This window comes from Hirundo rustica, chromosome 16 (genome assembly GCF_015227805.2).
Source record: "Hirundo rustica isolate bHirRus1 chromosome 16, bHirRus1.pri.v3, whole genome shotgun sequence".
NCBI lineage: Eukaryota > Metazoa > Chordata > Aves > Passeriformes > Hirundinidae > Hirundo > Hirundo rustica.
Window position 1 is genome coordinate 3845077 of NC_053465.1, and position 17235 is coordinate 3862311.

The following is a 17235-nucleotide window of genomic DNA, read 5'->3' on the forward strand; positions in this document are numbered from 1 at the left end:
TTGTATTTTATTCTCAAGATGGCACCACTGATTTGTCGTGGAGAAAATTCCAGTGTTGCAGTGGCGGGTGGAGGGGCTAGCTCAGCACATCCCGGCTCCTGCTGGCCAAGGGAAGCCATAGAAAACGGGAATTTTCCTTCATCTTCTGGCAATGCCCTCTGGGAGTCCGGAATGGATTCGGCAAAAGGGAAAACCCGGACTGGATTTCTCCCGGAGTCCGGAATGGATTCGGCAAAAGGGAAAACCCGGACTGGATTTCTCCCGGAGTCCGGAATGGATTCGGCAAAAAGGAAAACCCGGACTGGATTTCTCCCGGAGTCCGGAATGGAGTCGGTTGGAGGGAAAACCCGGACTGGATTTCGCCCGGAGTCCGGAATGGATTCGGCAAAAAGGAAAACCCGGACTGGATTTCTCCCGGAGTCCGGAATGGAGTCGGTTGGAGGGAAAACCCGGACTGGATTTCGCCCGGAGTCCGGAATGGATTCGGCAAAAAGGAAAACCCGGACTGGATTTCTCCCGGAGTCCGGAATGGATTCGGCAAAAGGGAAAACCCGGACTGGATTTCTCCCGGAGTCCGGAATGGATTCGGCAAAAAGGAAAACCCGGACTGGATTTCTCCCGGAGTCCGGAATGGAGTCGGCAAAAAGGAAAACCCGGACTGGATTTCTCCCGGAGTCCGGAATGGATTCGGCAAAAAGGAAAACCCGGACTGGATTTCTCCCGGAGTCCGGAATGGAGTCGGTTGGAGGGAAAACCCGGACTGGATTTCTCCCGGAGTCCGGAATGGAGTCGGCAACAGGACTGGATTTCTCCTGGAGTCCGGAATGGGGTCAGCTGGTAAAAGTGAAAACCCAGACTGGAATTTTTTCTGGTGTATGGAATGGAGCAAAACCCAGACTGGATTTTTCCTACAATACAGAGTGGGTATATCTTAATTTCACACACAGCATTTTCCCGTGTTCAGCTGAGGCTAATCCAGAGGAAAATAAAGGGAGGGAGAGTGAATTTTTTTATTTTCTCATGCAGAAATATGCTTCTGTTTTGCTATTCCTGTAATATTTATTGTAAACTTTACAAAGTTCCATTGTGAGGTATCACACAACAGTTTTACCGTCTGGACAATCCTGCTTTTTGAGGCTTTCCTGCTGTCCAAGCCTTCCTCTCCTGCCCTGCTATTTAACCTGTTGCTGTTACTTGTGAGTTTTGGAAGATCCCTCCTGCCTTCCTGTCCACGCTCAGTTAGTTACCTGAGTGTGGCCTATTTGACATAATCTGTTGCTTTTCTTCTCACTTGAACAAGTGGTGAGTTCCTCCATAATTCTTCCTTTCACAACTTCCAGAACACTAAATTATTTAAAAGAGAATAAACCTTGTGCCTAGTAAATCAGAAGAACAGAAAATGCTGTAAGAGGTGTTTTCACAGAACCTTACCCCTACTCTCTGCCACTCTCCGTTTCTTAATTTTTAATTTCCTGCTTCCTTATGTAGTTTTATGTAAAATGTATTTTTCCCACCCTGGGTGTGATGTTCATCTCCAGATATACAAGTTCATTCTTGGTGAAAGGTGAAAGGCTTGGTGGCCTTTGGCTGGAAGAGGGAATATCAACTTTCAAATAAGCTTTGGCAAAAGTTGCTCTCGTTTCAAAGTCTGAAATCATAGAGAAGCAGCTGCCCTGGGCATAAACCCAGATAAACCCAGCTCCTATTGATAGTAAAGTTTCTAAAGTGTGTTTACTCTCAGCAAACAATTGTGAAATTATTAGGGAATGGCATTTCCAAGGAACTGCTGAATCAAGACTCATGTTTACTGTTGTAAAATAGCAATAAAACTGTAGTCGTGGCTCATTTATTGCATGTAGCAGTGGCAGGTGCAGACTGACTGAAGCAACCCAACACCACAGGAAGACTGAGCTTTGCTTGGAGCCAGTTCAGTTTGACAGAAACAACAGTTCAGGTGTTTTTTTTTTTACTTTGTCTGAGGGGGTGGAAATACCCGTGGTCCTCTGGGGCTGCCCACAGGGCAGGACCCAGGTGGAAATGCTGGTGGAAAAGCCGCGGGCTGCAGGGAGTCATCACACAACATTCTGCAGACCTGGCTCTGCTGCACCTGGATGCTCCCACCTCCCATGGCAGGATCTTCTCAGGTCCCCCATGGTCCTGCTGCGCCCCTTGGAGCTGCTCATCATCTTGCTGCTCCTGCAGGTGGGTTTGGGCTGGGATGGGGGCAGGGGGTCTGGCTGCACGGGGGGCATGACAGGAGGATGGAGCCAGAATCTTCTCGGAGTGCTGAGCAGTAGGATGAGAGACAACGGGCAGGAGAAGGCAACAGAACATTCCATCTGCACATGAGGAGAGCTTCTGTGTGGGTGGCTGGAACAGGCTGCCTGGAGAAGTGATGGAGTCTCCTTCCCTGGAGACACTTAGAATCTATGTGGACACGATCCTGAGTAGTGTTCTTGAGGGGACCTGCTGGAGTAGGGGGGCTGGACTGACTACTCTCCAGTGGTCCCTTCCCACCTTAACCCCTCTGTGAGTCTGTTTGTCCCTGCTGGTCCCTCTGCCCCAGCTCCTGGGCTCAGGTTTCTGGGAAGGGCATTTCAGGGCTGGGGATCCTCTGCTTATCCTGCTGGGAATACCGTAGTGCTCACGCCAGGCTGAGCACACTGGTGCCTGGTGGTGGCCCTCCCATGTTAACCATCATCCCCCCAGGAATTCAGCGGAGTTTCCATGAGTGTTTCTGTGGGATTCATGGTCCTGTACTGGGTTATTTCATTCTAGAAGTGCCCCTGGCTGGAATGGAGACAGGTCTACCCTGAGCCTTGGCCCTGCAGATGAACAAGAGGAGTGGGGAAGATAGAAAATGCACAGTTAAATCTTCCAAAACAATTAAAAATGACTACACATAGAAAAGGGGAGAACAACTTGTTCTGGAGGTCCAGCAGGAGCAAATTTATTGGAGCAAATCCAATAAAGACAACTCACATTGCCCACTTGCAGCCTTGCCTGCTGTTTTCACATCACAGAGCTCTTCCGTGGGGATAAACAGCTTTACAGCTCCAAGGCATTACTGGTGAACCGCATTATTGCTCAGCAGGTTTATTACCATGACAGTTCTACAAGTATTTTGTTTCTTCAGAGTAATGTCACAGGGTAAAAGCCTTTGGTCATGTCTGGGCAGGCAGAAAGCTGTTCCATTTTTGGAAACATTTGATAATGTTTCTCTGTGATAAACCTCAAGATTTCCAAGGAAATTATTGACAAGTAGGAGAAAGGTGTCCAAGTTACCTGTGAGCTAATGGCAATGGTTTAATTTGATGTCATACTGCTTTGAGGTGAAAGATTTCCAATAAAAAGAAGAGTTTGAAGCCTGGGCAGGAAGATTTCATTTATATGAAAAGGAAAATTGTGCCAGTTTGGGTGTAGCCACCATTCTCAGTGATTTATTTTACTCATCTGAGTTAGAGATTTTAGTTCAGAAATCACCTTCTGGTAAATCAGCTGTGTTTGGAACACTTCAAGTCACACCACAGAACCTCTGAGACTCTGAAATCCTCCCCAGACTTAAATATTTTTTGCAAAAGTCAGTTTATATCCTGTCAGCACCAGAAAACTTCTAAAGGAGCACTGGACACAGAGAGACAGGGGTGAATATTTAGAAACTAGAGATACTTGATTTAGGAAGAGCCACAGAGATGATACCAAAGACTGGTATCTGCATGAACGCAGCATTTTTATGGGGTCTGGCATCCCCTGACCAGAGGAATTGCTCTCACAATTCTCATGGCATTCATTTGGAATGGATGGATGGATGATATTTGTGCTGATATTTGTGGAGTTAAGGGTTAGATACAATTCAATACCATGCTGTCAAAACCAGATCAATATGTTTCTGTAAAGGCAAATTCCTCCTAGACAACACATCAAGATTTTCTAGTGACCCACACTTGTCATAATCACTTTTCTTTTTTTTTTTTTCCCCAAGGTTACTGCTGCTGACAGTTTTTCTCATGAAATTGAAAATTTCAGTTTAAGACAAGCCATCAGAAGGAAGAGTATTCAGGTTTGTAGTCAATATTATACAATAACAGTCATGCAGCAAACTGTGACACTAAACCCCGTTTTTTATCAAACAGTGGATGGATTCTTATCCGTCAGAAAGTCTGCCACCTCTGAAGCGAACAAAAAGGACCTGGATTATCACCACCATTGATGTGCAAGAGGAGGACAAAGGACCATTCCCCAAATATGCTGGACAGGTACACACCACCTTGTAGGAAAAGTTCTGCCTGAAGCTCAGCAAGACATTAATCATCTCAGGTGATACCACAGGGAGCAGAGGGCAAGCAGTGTGCATTAGAAAGCAACTTTTAAAAAAGTTACTCATCCAAACTTGTCTAGTTTCCACAGAGATGGGTAGAGCTGTGAGGTGGGAGGCATTTACTGGTCCTTCCCGTGGGAAGTTGCAAGGACACTCAAGGGAAAGAAGATGATGAAGTGGGAGTGGTAAGAGTGCAGTGGTGCTGCAGACAGGGAGCTGTGAGGTTGGCTGAGACTGAGAGAGGCCCCCTCTGCAAAGGGGAGAGGGGCAGAAAGAGAATTAATCTCCATTATTTTTGTTTCTGTTCCATCTTTCCTGCTCACGCTGCGCTGTCCTACTTCTGTCTTCAAAAGCTGTTCAATAACAGATCATACAACACGTCACTGAAGTATTTAATCAGTGGACCTGGGGTGGATGAGGCTCCAGAGGTTGGATTGTTTTCCATAGAAGATGATGCCAATGGTCACCTGTACGTCCATCGCACCATCGACAGGGAGAGGACCCCAGCTTTCCAGGTAAACACCTGGACAGGACACTTCCAGCTGTCTGCAAAGGTTAATTTTCTCTCGTTGATGAATGCTTCACAGGAGAGACACACCTATAATAATATTAAGTGTGTATTTTCATTACTTGCTTTTCTTATCTGGCACTCATAAATAACTGATAAATTGATTCGCTCAGCAGAGACCAATTAACTTCCGTGTCACTATTCATTACAAATTTCTGTGGCTTGTCTTGTGGAACTTCCATAAATATCTGCACACCCTGTCTCAAATCTCCTTTCTAGGATGACCCGTGATCATAATCTAAAAACTGTCCTGAAATCCAAAATCTGTTACAGCTCTAGTGGCCAGAACACTGAGTTGTAAACACAACCTCCTAATCAGGAGAATGCAAGCAGATAGTCACGTGTTACAAAAACTGGGTAATCCTGGAGGAGCTGCAAAGCTCTATTACTGTAACTTTACTAAGAGGAAGCATATGTTTCTCCTTAAAAAGCAGAAAAGTGTTCACAAGCAGGAAGTGCAATGAAAGAAATGTGCTAACAAGTTTATGAATGAAATATGGGAGTGTGGGTTTGTTTTCCTCCTGAAAAAAAAAATTCAGTTGTGGTCTCCTTATGTTTATTCTGTAATGATTTCTATTTGGGTCCCTGTGGATTAACTGTACCCAAATTATAGTGTTCCATGTGGCTTTCTGTGCAACACCTTGCCTTTTAGGCCATTTTAAATAATCAATTTCCAGTAAAAATATTTTTTCTACTTTTAAAAATGCTCTTTGAAGCCCAGTATGAATCTACTGCTTTTGTAAAGTGAAATAATGATTTACCCATGTGACTGAAAGCCAATACTAAACAAATTTGACTGAAGCAGCTTCAAAACAAAGGTTTTTTTGTTCTATTCTGATATCTAAAGGGTGCTGCTCTGTTCATTCTGATGTCTGTGTTGCTATCCATTTAGATTCGTTTTGATGTGGAGAACAGAAGATCTGGTGAGCTGTTGGACCGCCCTATATTTTTCAAGATAAAGGTTAAAGATATCAATGACAATGCACCTGAGTTTTCCATGCAAGAATATGGCACCACAATAAGAGAGAACCACGGTAATGGTAAGGGCCACCCAATCAAGGATTGCTGCTGGTTTGTGTGTGACTGTTCTCATCCTAATCACTGTTATCCCATTCCTACTACATCTGTTCCTCTCTCTACCTTTTACTTAACCCTCATGAGTTTAGGGACATTTTCCTGTTTCCTATGTTTCAATCTCTTGTCTGATCAACCTCAATGTACATTGGAATGTCATTGGAGACATTCTGGAAAAGCTTCAAAGGTGCTTCTTCTAAACTACAAGCCAAGACTGTAGCATGCTGATCTCACCTGTGGATCTGGAAGCTGCACGTGCACCCAGCTTCATAGAAGGTGGTCAGACACTGCTCAGAAACACAAATAACTTAGTCTGGGTACACATGTGGTGTCAACTCCTCAGGAGCTGGCATGAAAATATAGTGCATACTTCTGATAAAATAAATCCAGGGGTGGGGTAATTTTGTGATCTAACAGTTCTTTAGGCAGATTTGCCCCCCAAATGAAGTAGTGGCCAGAGTCTTTGCAGGAATAACCACGGCCACGAGAGAAGTTGTAGGTTTTCTTAGCTGTGTGTTTAAGAGCCTGCAGACAGGTCTGAGAACTCCACACTGAAACGAAACACTCCCATTAATATCTCATTAATTCTTTATCCTAGATGAGCCAGTTATCCAAGTCACAGCCCTGGACAAAGACGAAGTGGGCACTGTGAACTCAGAGGTGTCCTATTCTATACAGATGCAAATGCCCTCTCCAGATGGACTCACATTTAACATTGATCCCACCACAGGATCAATATTTCTGTCAGGATGCCTGGATTATCAGGTAATGTATATTTAGCATGTTCTCATCATTAATGCATGATACACGTTCACTACACAGCTACCAGGTACAAGGGGAAGAAGGAGAGTCTCACATCCAGCTGTGGCTGGCAAAACATGGGACTGCTTCTCAACTAAGTTTTGGGAACTTCCTTGTTACTGTTTTTCAGACTGCCAAATCTTTCAACCTTCTGATTAAAGCCAGTGACCGTGGAAGTCCCCAGCTGTCATCTACTGCAACAGTGACTGTTGCTGTTGAAGATGCAAACAACCACCTCCCTGTATTCACCAGTGATAATGTAAGAGAAAACATTATTACTTCACTGAGCCTTTTTAAGTACAGTTCAGTCCTTCCAGCTGCTAAATGTACTCAGCAGTGGAAATGGGAACTCTCAGACCCTTGCAGAATCAGGGCAAAACTTGTGCAAATGAGATCTGTCAGATAAAATATCTCTTAAAGCGCTAAACTTTGTTAATTTTCTGTGTACATCACCAGAAGGTTTTTGTGTTACTGGAAGCAATAAGAAGTTGACAGACCAGCTTATTCTGACATCTGAGCAGCTGAGGTGCTGATTGTCCAGGGAGGTGGTGGATGTTCCACTCCTGGAAGTGTTCCAGACCAGGTTGGGCTGGGCTCTGAACCACCTGCTTTCCTGAGAGGTGTCCCTGCCCATGGCAAGTGTTGGAACTAGGTGGTCTTTAGGGTCCCTTCCAACCCAAACCATTCTATGGTTACAATCTGCTCTTTATTTTACAATCCGCCAAAATAAACCATCCCAGCCAAACCCAGCGCATGTATTCAGAGTGCTGAGTCATGTCAGGTGCTGGTTTGTGTAAATATTTGAGGTGAAGAGATACGATAGGGTTACCACAGTGTGTACAAAGTCACCTACAAAAACAAACACCTTCACCAACGTCTCTTACCTGGTGTTTGAAAGACCTGAGCGAATAATGTTATATTTTCAGCTCTCAGCCAGTGACCAATTTATTATACGAAATAAAGACAAACAAATTACATCTTATTGCTACTCTCATCACTCCTTAGGTGATTTAATTGGCATTTCTCAGTCTGTCTATGGAGTTCTAGTTGGGCAAGCTGGTGGCTACATTGCACCATCAATAACTCAAGCCATTGTAAAGAGATTACATAAGATAGATAGATGATAGATAGATATATCCTTGTTTCCTTCCTTTTCCTTCCTAGTACCATCTCCAGATTTCAGCAGGAGAAGAACATCCAGCTGTTCTAAGGCTCCAAGTGGAAGATAAAGACTCTCTCCACGCTCCAGCATGGAGAGCAAAATACAAAATAACAAAGGGCAATGAGAAGGAGCAGTTCAGCATTGAGACAGATCCAGCCACAAATGAAGGCATTTTGAGTGTTGTCAAGGTGAGATAATAGCAATAGATGAGTTGAGTGTGATAATGAGTCACATGGCCTGTCTGATCCTGAGATGCAGAGTCAGATGAGTCGGGTGAGCTCAGCTCACTTGTGATCCGGGTAAGCATGCGTGACTGCCAAAACAAAGGTCATAACTGCTAATTAACCGCTAATCAACTGCTAAAACGGCGTATTAGCTAATTAAACTGCTTTTGACTGGTTTTCAGCCTCTCAGCTATGAAGGTGACTCTGAGATGAGACTCATCATTTCTGTAGCAAATGAAGAACCTTTCTTCTGGTGTAAAAATGGCATTGTGATGATCTCTGATCTGGAATCCACAAACACAACTGTGAACATCAAGGTCTTACAGCGTGCTCCAAGGTTTCATCCTCCTATACTTATTGTCCAAAAGGAAGATTCAATGAAGCCTGAGAGGATATTTAGAAAGTATTCTGCCACACATCCAGATGATGTGCCAAATAATATAAAGTAAGTGGTGATGTTCCAACTCTTAGAATAAGAAATATCTTAGGAATATTAAGAGGTTTGCAGGTGTAGTTTGGTACCCAAAGTCCATTTAAAAGAATAACTTGTAATTTTGCTTTTTCAGATATGAACTAGCCCATGACCCAGATGGTTGGCTGAGTGTGGATGAGAACTCTGGTGTTCTTACTGTGGCGAAAGAATTTGATCAAGAATCCCCCTTTTTGAACAACAGCCTGTACACCATTATTGTTCATGCTACTGATCATGGTAAGAAGCCAGCCAGAGAATATTCAAGCAGTTTGGACTGTGAAATGAGGTGCATGTTGAACATAAAAAGATAACAAGACTAAGGATCTAAGTGGTTAATGGATAATAAACCCCCCTAATGTTTATAACTTGTGCTATGTGTGACTGCAGGATAAACCAGACAGATCCTGCCACTGGACTGGCATTTGTCAATGCCAGTCAATTTGTTAATTCCTACTTCTTTTGCTCCTACCCAGGCAAGCCACCACAGACTGGTACTGGCACCATCCTGCTTTACTTGTCTGACATTAATGATCGTATGCCATCATTGGTGGCTCCTGCTGTAGATGTGTGTCACAAAAAAGAAGGGACACCTCTCGTTATAGAAGCCAAGTCTGCTCTGGCCCATTCACATTCAGGGCCATTTACATTTGAGCTGGCTGAGGACTCTGAAGATGTGAAGCATAACTGGACTTTGGGAAGGAACTTTGGTGAGTCCTTCTTTTCATGTTCTCCCTGAATTCATTGTCAGTTGTGGGTCCTCAGCTTATTTCACTGTCTCTTACCTTTATGGTTTGTTACTGAAGAAGAACCTTCAAAATATGAAGTTATGGCAATTTGGGAAAAGTGACATTGCTCTTCAACTCTGCTGAGGACAGGACCAACAGAAATGTGCTCAAACTGCAGAAAGGGGGGATAAGACAGCTGAGGAATCATTTCTTCACTTATTTAACTACCTAAGGAATTCCAGAGGTTATCAGGGAGCTGTGCCAGAGGGCAGGCAGGCTGGGAGAGGTTTCTGCCCAGAAGGTTTGGCGAGGTGATAAGGCAGGGTGTAATTTATTCTTATTTACTGTGGTGCATTAAGGCTGGAAAAACTACTTGAAATTGGGGTGCAAATGAGTCTCTTTTATCAACACAAGGGGCTGTACAATATTCGACTTCTTTCTGTGAGCCTTGAAATGCTTCACTTGTCTTTTTAGGGCAGTCAGTTGAACTTCTGATGTTAAGAAGCCTCCCACAAGGCAGCTACCTGGTGCCTGTCATTATTCAGGACAGGCAAGGATTTTCCACAAGGCAGAACCAGCACATCAGGCTCTGCTTTTGCCCAGATGGGCACACGTGTGAAAATTCACCAGTTCTACAAGCAGCAGTGGGAGTTGGAAGTGGTGCCATTGGGATAATACTGGTGGCTTTCTTATTACTACTGGGTAAGCAACCTCCTAAGTTGGGCATGCAGGTTCTCTATCATCTGACCACTGGGTCTTGTTGCAATTGCAGCTCTTGAGCTCAAATCTACTAAAATCATGATTGTTTTGCATCCAGGGGATGACTGGCAAATGTAAATTTTCATTAAGCTAAACTCTAGTTCAACACAGCAAGTATTTTTACTTGCATTGAATACAATTGAATACCTGACTTTATTGACATTTTTTGTGTACTAGCAAACTGAAAGTAATTAAATTCTCCCATGGAAGTTAAACTTGTTCTAGAGCTGGCACCTCTGTGCAAGCTCCTGTTGCTTAATGCTAGAGAGAAGAACTGCTGATTCCTCATCTGAAGAAAAATTAATAGGTTATCTGAGCACTGTTCCTCTGGTTACCTGTTCATGATCTGTTCTGTCTGCCTGCTCAGTCTCACCACTCCAACCAAGAATTCCACCTGCACAGCTGCACTGCTGGGCTCTCCCAAGGGAGCTCCTTTGGAAGTGGGCTGGGAACCTCTCCCCTCACTGTCTGGAGCCAGACCCATCTATTCCCAGGGCCCATTTCACCTTTCCCTTTCTCCTTTACAGTCTCCAGCATCACGCTTTGCCGATGTTACAGGTCAGGGGCTAAAAGCAAACCTATTGCTCCACCCCAGGAAGGTGAACAGACTTTAATCTACTACAATGAAGAGAGCAGAAGTTCTTTTCCTGAGGTGAGTGTGACAGCATATATCCACACTACCCCACCAGTGCTGTGTGGCTGAACGTGCTACTGATCATCTCTTTAATTATGTTTCCTCTGGTTTTGGTACTGAGCAAAATTTGCCACTAAGCATGTCTGGGGAGCTGTGCTCTGCATGGGCTGGATAATGTCACTCTGGTGACAGACTGTTATCACTCCTACCCTTTTTCAGTATCAGCAGGACCTTTCCAGGTGCCTCATCCTGGTGGGGAATCCAATAGGTGAGGAAGCACAGCATCTCCTGTCACTCTATTACACACACATCCTGGTGTGTGCAACAAGGGAGTAAATGAGAGTGGAAAATGGAACAGTCTGCAGAGGTGTGATCCTTCACACTTAGTTCAGTTCCTTATTAACACCATCCCTCTCCCTGTGTGCAGGCTGGGCTGGATATTACACACGGTGCTGCTCCAACACCTGTGTCTGTGGAGGCTGAAAAAGAAGTGGTTGCTGAGGTAACTGCCTGGTTCTTGATGAAAATGTCCTTTTTTATACCAAGGGAGGTGGTATCGTGAGAATTAGGTCTGGTGTTAATAACTGTGGGAAGAATAATGCAACATCATTCAATTACAAAATAACTGTCACTTGTTGGAGTGACTGGAGAAGGCAGCACAAGAGAAAGGGATTTAACAGAGAAAAAGATAACTGGAGTTATTGGTGAGTGAAAGAAATGTCAGAAGGTGGCTTTATGCAGATCACACCTGAGATAATGTGTCTGTCTTCCAGGGTGGCTGTTTCACTGCTTGTGAGACATCCCAAGCAAGACACCTGGATTGCTTCATCCAGACAGTAGACAGAACACTGGCTCAGGTAAGAAATGAGTGTTGAACTCCTCCTGTGTCAAGCTTTATAAGCACAGGAGAAAGGGTTTGCAGCACTGGACAGCTGCTCTGGCTCCAGCTGCTCTGAGCCCACATCTCAAAAGCACTGCAATTGAAAGCAAGGGACACATTTGATGGAAAAACACCCAAGACTGTTGAAAATACCTTTTTTTCCTTGACTGAATTGTCCCTCATGTTGGAGAAGTGGGGCTGGTATCCTTTCTGTACTTGAGCAGGGTTAAAGTGTTGTCACCTGCTCTTGCACTTCTGTGCTGTCAGGGAAATTTGAATTCTTCTTGCCTTGCTCTGTCTGACCTGGCATGTTTACAGTCCTGCCCTTTGCCCTCCTTGGCCTGTCAGGCAAGGTCACTTGCCAGCTCTCTGGTCCAGGACAGATCAAATGCCCTTTCTTGTCCCACTTGTACCCTGGGGAAAGTTCAGACCCTAATTTGCTTGCCATAATTTCCTTTAATTTTCAAAAGGGCAGTCGGAGCTTTTGTGCTGACTTGCATTGTTTCTTCCCTTCTTCAGAAAGTGTTTTACCAGAGCACTCTGGAAGATTACGGGGACATCTGTGAACCTTGCAGATACACTGAGGAGGGAGAATTAGAACCCAGTGACCCCCCCTGCTCCATCTCCATTGGCAGTGAGGACTTGCCTGATGATTTTTTGGACACTCTGGGACCCATGTTTTCTGCTCTGGAAGAGATCTGTCAGAAGTGATCTCCATCACCCAGTTAATGTCAGAAAGCTGTGACTGTGGCGCTGCAAAGGCTTCTGGCAGAAGCAGTGACAATTTCAGGGAAAAAGGACCATCTTGAGGGCATTGCAGTGTTTGCAGCATGAGCACCTGGCCTTTTATTCTTCCTGCCTGCACTCTTTCATGTGGGCAGCCAAAAACCTGGCGTCTCTGGAGGATCCTCTGTGTAGAGGTGGTGGGGGATTTTGGCATATTTATGCACACTGACACAAATAGAAGATCTGATACCAAGGATCCTCAATTCGGTATGCAAAGGAAAAAAAAAACAAAACCCTAGATGAACTAAGCCTGAAATTCCAGGCAGAGTTCTGTGTGAAAATAAGTCCATTTTGAAGAGAGAAGGCAGTTACCTGCTAGCCCAGTGTATAGTCCTTTCTCCAGTAAGTGGCCTCTTTAAATCCAGGATTAAGTTTGGTACACTTTTACATATTTTCTATCCTTTATGTATGACAATGAAACATCGAAGAGAAAGTTCACTCCTCCTCTGGGTTCACACACTTGGGGCAGCTCTGCACCAACCCCACTTTAGCATGGAAGATGCTCCTTTGGTGCTCGTGTGTGTGCTGGCATCTGCTGGCTGTTGGTGTCATGGCACTGCTGTAAATGATACCCTAAATGCTGAGAAACTGTTGTCAGACAGGGTTATTCCTTAGAATAAAATAACTTCGTACTCTAAATTAGCCACAAGTGCCTCTGAGGGGGAAACTCGCGGGTTTCCTCAAGCACTGCTGATAAAACAGATGAAATGATAAAAAAGGGACGGTATCAAATTTCCCTATCAGGGAACCACAGATGTGTTGTTTTAAAATTTTGAGGTTTGGACATGTCTGACTGTGTGAGATTGACCTCTGCTCAGCTATAGCATGAAGGCTGTTGGTCTTACAGTACAGAAATGAGGAAAGAACAGCTCAGGAGATTGTTTTCTGCCATTAGGTAAGTTATACATGCAGGAAGCATTGGAATTAGTTACAAATCTTACTCCTGTTCTATTACAATTTCATGCTGAAAGAAAAATGCTTTGCCTAAGGCAATCACTAAGCCTGGGAGCTAAGACACCGTTTTTGTGTTTCAAAGTTTACTTAAACAATAAATTATACTTTCACTCAGATATTATTAACTAATAATTCAAGGCTGGGAACTTCAGTCAAGTGTGATAAAAAGAGTTTGGCTGAGTGGCAGGCAGCCACGTTCTCCTAAATGCCAGCAGCAGGATCTGTTTACACAATAAATCACTCCTGCGATAAACTGTCCTTAACTTTCCGCTCCAGATGGAAGACTTCAAGCCAGGCCAGTGATTTAGCAGCGCTGCTAATACCTGAGGTGACATTTTTATTGCAGATGATAACCATACTGGTGAGATTAGAGTTATCTTTTGCTGTTCCTTCTGAAAATTACGCAAGGCTGAAAATAATCATGGAAGCGTTCTGTGTGTTTATTGCTCGTGTAAACTCGTGCTGGGTTTGGAGCACACCACGCCTGCAGCCACCCAAACATGAGATGTGATCAGACCCACGGTTGGTAAAGTTCTCTCCTGCATGGGACAAAAAACCCCCCTGTTTTAATGAAACCCTGTTTCTTGGGAAACGAGAATGTTCCCTGGAGGGTCTCACAATTGCCCACATTCAGTATTTCAGCTTCTTCAGGGATTTGAAATCTTGCAGACACTAAGCTGATACAGCTTCCCAGCACCATTGTCAGATAAAGATGCAACGTTTATATTTTAAAGAGCAGAAATTTAGGTGGAAAGAGCTGCTCTGTTGACCACAGTCACAAAGAGAGCTGTGACAAACTAAGGAGTGGCACTTACCAATGGTGCTGCACCAGGATCTCGCCTTTCACCAACGATGTTGACCTTTGCAGAAGCTTTTAGCCCATTCCTTTTGAGCAGACCTGCTCTCCACCACGTGGGGCAACACCTGGAGACAAACCGAGAGGGGAGAGCTGGAGGCAGTGGGTTTCCTTGTGCCACCCCTCCCACTGAACATTGCCATGGTGCCCCAAGCTGCTCAGTCTGGGCCTCACAGCTGCCCTGTCTCCACGGGTGTGGGAACTGAAAGAGCGGAGGACTTTCACAGCGTGGCAATAAGCTTACATAGACAGAGGTTTGAAACACAGCTGAATTTTAGGCCTTGAAATGTTTGGAGCATAGAAAGTTTCCGAGCTGTAAAAAATACAGAGCAAGCAACTATTGTATGCTCTAAGGTGTGTGTGTGTAGTGTTTAGTGATTGGCTTGTAAGCGTTTAGCATTAGTCTGCTGGCTAAGAAACTTTTAAAAGGCCTTGTAACAAAGAGAGTTTTGTCTGTTGCTGTTATGGACTGAATTTTACCATCTTTTATGTCTGTACCTTCACTGAGACTGATGATGAAATAAAAAACTCCTGGAACACCTCTGGGTCTCCCTGTCCCGTTATTGGTGATTAGATCCAGCTCTCGGGAGTGGGGCAGAGCCCTCAGTGTCCCGTCACCGAGGGAGCCTCCAGAGCTGCCCCTGGGGGCTGCTGCTCCGTGCCTGCTGGATGCACACCATCCCTGCACTGCCTCGCTGCAAACCTGGGCTGTGGGCTTGGCCTTTAGCTCAGCAGGTGCCACGTTTCTCCCCGAGGCTCCTCTGCTTGCGCTTTCTCTCCCCAAGCCAGGCAGAGAACTGGAGCAGAGCCCCCAGGATGAGCCCTGCGCGCCGTCTGTGCACACCCAGCTGTGTTATCCATGGCCTCGGCCCAGGCCTGGCTCATTCCCACTGGCACAGGGAGTGTGGGAAGCCCCTGGCTCCTTCAGGGTTTGCTCTAAACTAAGTACCTCCACAGCTTGCTGTTTTCCCACTGCTGCAGTGTTTCAATTACCTGCTCACAGTGAGAGCTCTAATCAGGACTCCTGCGAGCCCCCATTACTTCTGGCCCCCGCTGTGCCCAAGCCAGTGGGAGTCCCAGCAGCACAAATGTTTATCTCCGCACAATCTTCATCTCTCTCTTTGTTTTGCCTCGTTTATAAAGATCTTACTTTAAAGCAAATGACGCACAATCAGTAAAGGGGAAATTAATCACGCTGGAACCAAAGTTCTGACACTGAGTTTTAAAGGAAACGAGAGACACTGATCACAGGCTGGTCCTGCAGAGAGGGGATGTCAGCACGTCAGCGATAAAGTCTTTTTGTCTCAGACAGAAAGCCTTTCCCTGTCTGCTGTTTCCTCTACTCTGCTGAGAAATGGGATCCCCTGGGATCTTTGGGCTGCCACAGGAGGAGTATGAGTTTTAATCAAATCTTTCTGCACCAGTTTGGGGTCATTTTCTTCCCTCTGAAAGATCCATTTGTCCTGATTAAGGTATTACAAGAAGTCACTTAAAGGACAGATAAATGACGAGAGATTTTATAAGTGAAAGGGAAACCACATGCTGAGAGGGCTATAATTAGTTCCTTCTATTAATGCCTTAGGTGTTGTTGTATTTCACAATCCTAATAATTAAACACTTAGTAGCAGAGTGTTGGATTAGTGTTTAAAAAACCCCCACAGACCAAGGGGGAGGCTTCTCTCAAGGTTTTCTGAGAGCAAGCAGGGAACAGATATCGTGGCACGTGTGGCAGTGGCTGAGTTTCCCAACTGAGTTCAAAGGCCATGATCACCTTCAAAGAAACTGGAAATAAGTATTTTCCTTTTTTAACATGTGCTGACGCTGACAGCTGAGAAAAATGAGAGATCTATGCCATTACAGTGGCTTTTCTTTTCAGCCTGTAATAGCAGTTGCACAGAAAACTGGTGATTGGGGAAAATTGAGGGAGGGCACATGCAAAGCACAGTCAAAGCAGGTGCTGAGCATCCCTTCCTCGAGCTGCTTCTGCTCTTTGCACTCCCATTATTGCGTACTTTTCAAAAGTGGTGAGGAGCCTTCACAATGGAAACATCTGGTCCTGCTAGAGAAACGTGGCCCATTGACCTGGACCCCTCCTTGGTGCCTGGAATAACAGAACGCTCAATGTCTGCTGGAATTACTGAATTCTATCCTGAATGCACAGTTCTTAGGGACTGGACATTTCTCAGACAACAGAAGGCACTGGAAAAACATGAATATTTGGTATTTCAGATGCCCACTTTGTTTTCCCTAACACTTGTGGTAGGAATCAGCTGTTCCCAGTTACCCTGTGAGATGTGAACTGAAACTCAGATTCACAAAGTATTTTTCACTCCGAAGGATAAATTCCCACCGTTTTCTCTGCCCTGCCTGTGCCACCTCTCCCACTGAGGACGCTGCAGTAAAACCCAGTTTGCAAGAAAATCATTCTATTCTGTGGAAAATGAAGCAAAATGAGGTTCCAGAAGACAGTGAAGGCCTTTCAGCCTTTTTCCCTGTCCCCATGGCAGGTGTAATTACCCAACGTGAGACTTGGCAGGAGTTCTGAAAGAATGAATACAACAGCAAAGCTAAAATTTCCAGGAGCTCATACAGCATCATCTGCTCTTTGTAGGTTCTTCTACTACTTGCATCAGAAATGAAGTGTCCCACAGCAGTCATCTCCAGTAAAACATTTTGTGACACAGCTAACATCTGTTCCCATTTTGTGATCATCCCCAAGAGATTAAACCCCAGTCTTTTGAGAAAAAGGGGCTCCCAATAGCAAAATATCAGTACAAAAAAAAAGGTGGTGTTGGTTTTTTTTTTGGTAAAACATAAAATCTTCACTAAATATATCAGTATTGTGGGGACTGCAGTTGCAAAGATATTTTTGGCACAATCTACTGATTATTTATAATAGTTGAATATGATATGTTATTAACAATTCTGTAGTTTTTTAATTGTTCTAAATTCTATAAAATAAGGAAAAAAAAAAAAGCTTCAGGAATTCAATTAGCAAATTATTTCCAGGTGCTGATAATTA

At 44.5% G+C, this 17235-nt stretch overlaps 1 protein-coding gene across 1 annotated transcript; it reads left to right on the forward strand.

Annotated features, from left to right (window-relative positions):
* Positions 1 to 171: 171 nt before the first annotated feature.
* On the forward strand, positions 172 to 14639 carry CDH26 (cadherin 26). Its single transcript, XM_058422745.1, has 15 exons — positions 172 to 837; positions 4134 to 4256; positions 4672 to 4833; positions 5779 to 5920; positions 6559 to 6725; positions 6892 to 7020; positions 7926 to 8111; positions 8330 to 8592; positions 8714 to 8856; positions 9093 to 9326; positions 9819 to 10046; positions 10631 to 10755; positions 11165 to 11239; positions 11511 to 11594; positions 12137 to 14639. Exons 1-15 carry the CDS (start codon positions 172 to 174, stop codon positions 12326 to 12328), a joined length of 2919 nt encoding a protein of 972 aa, XP_058278728.1. The 3' UTR covers positions 12329 to 14639.
* Positions 14640 to 17235: the final 2596 nt, after the last annotated feature.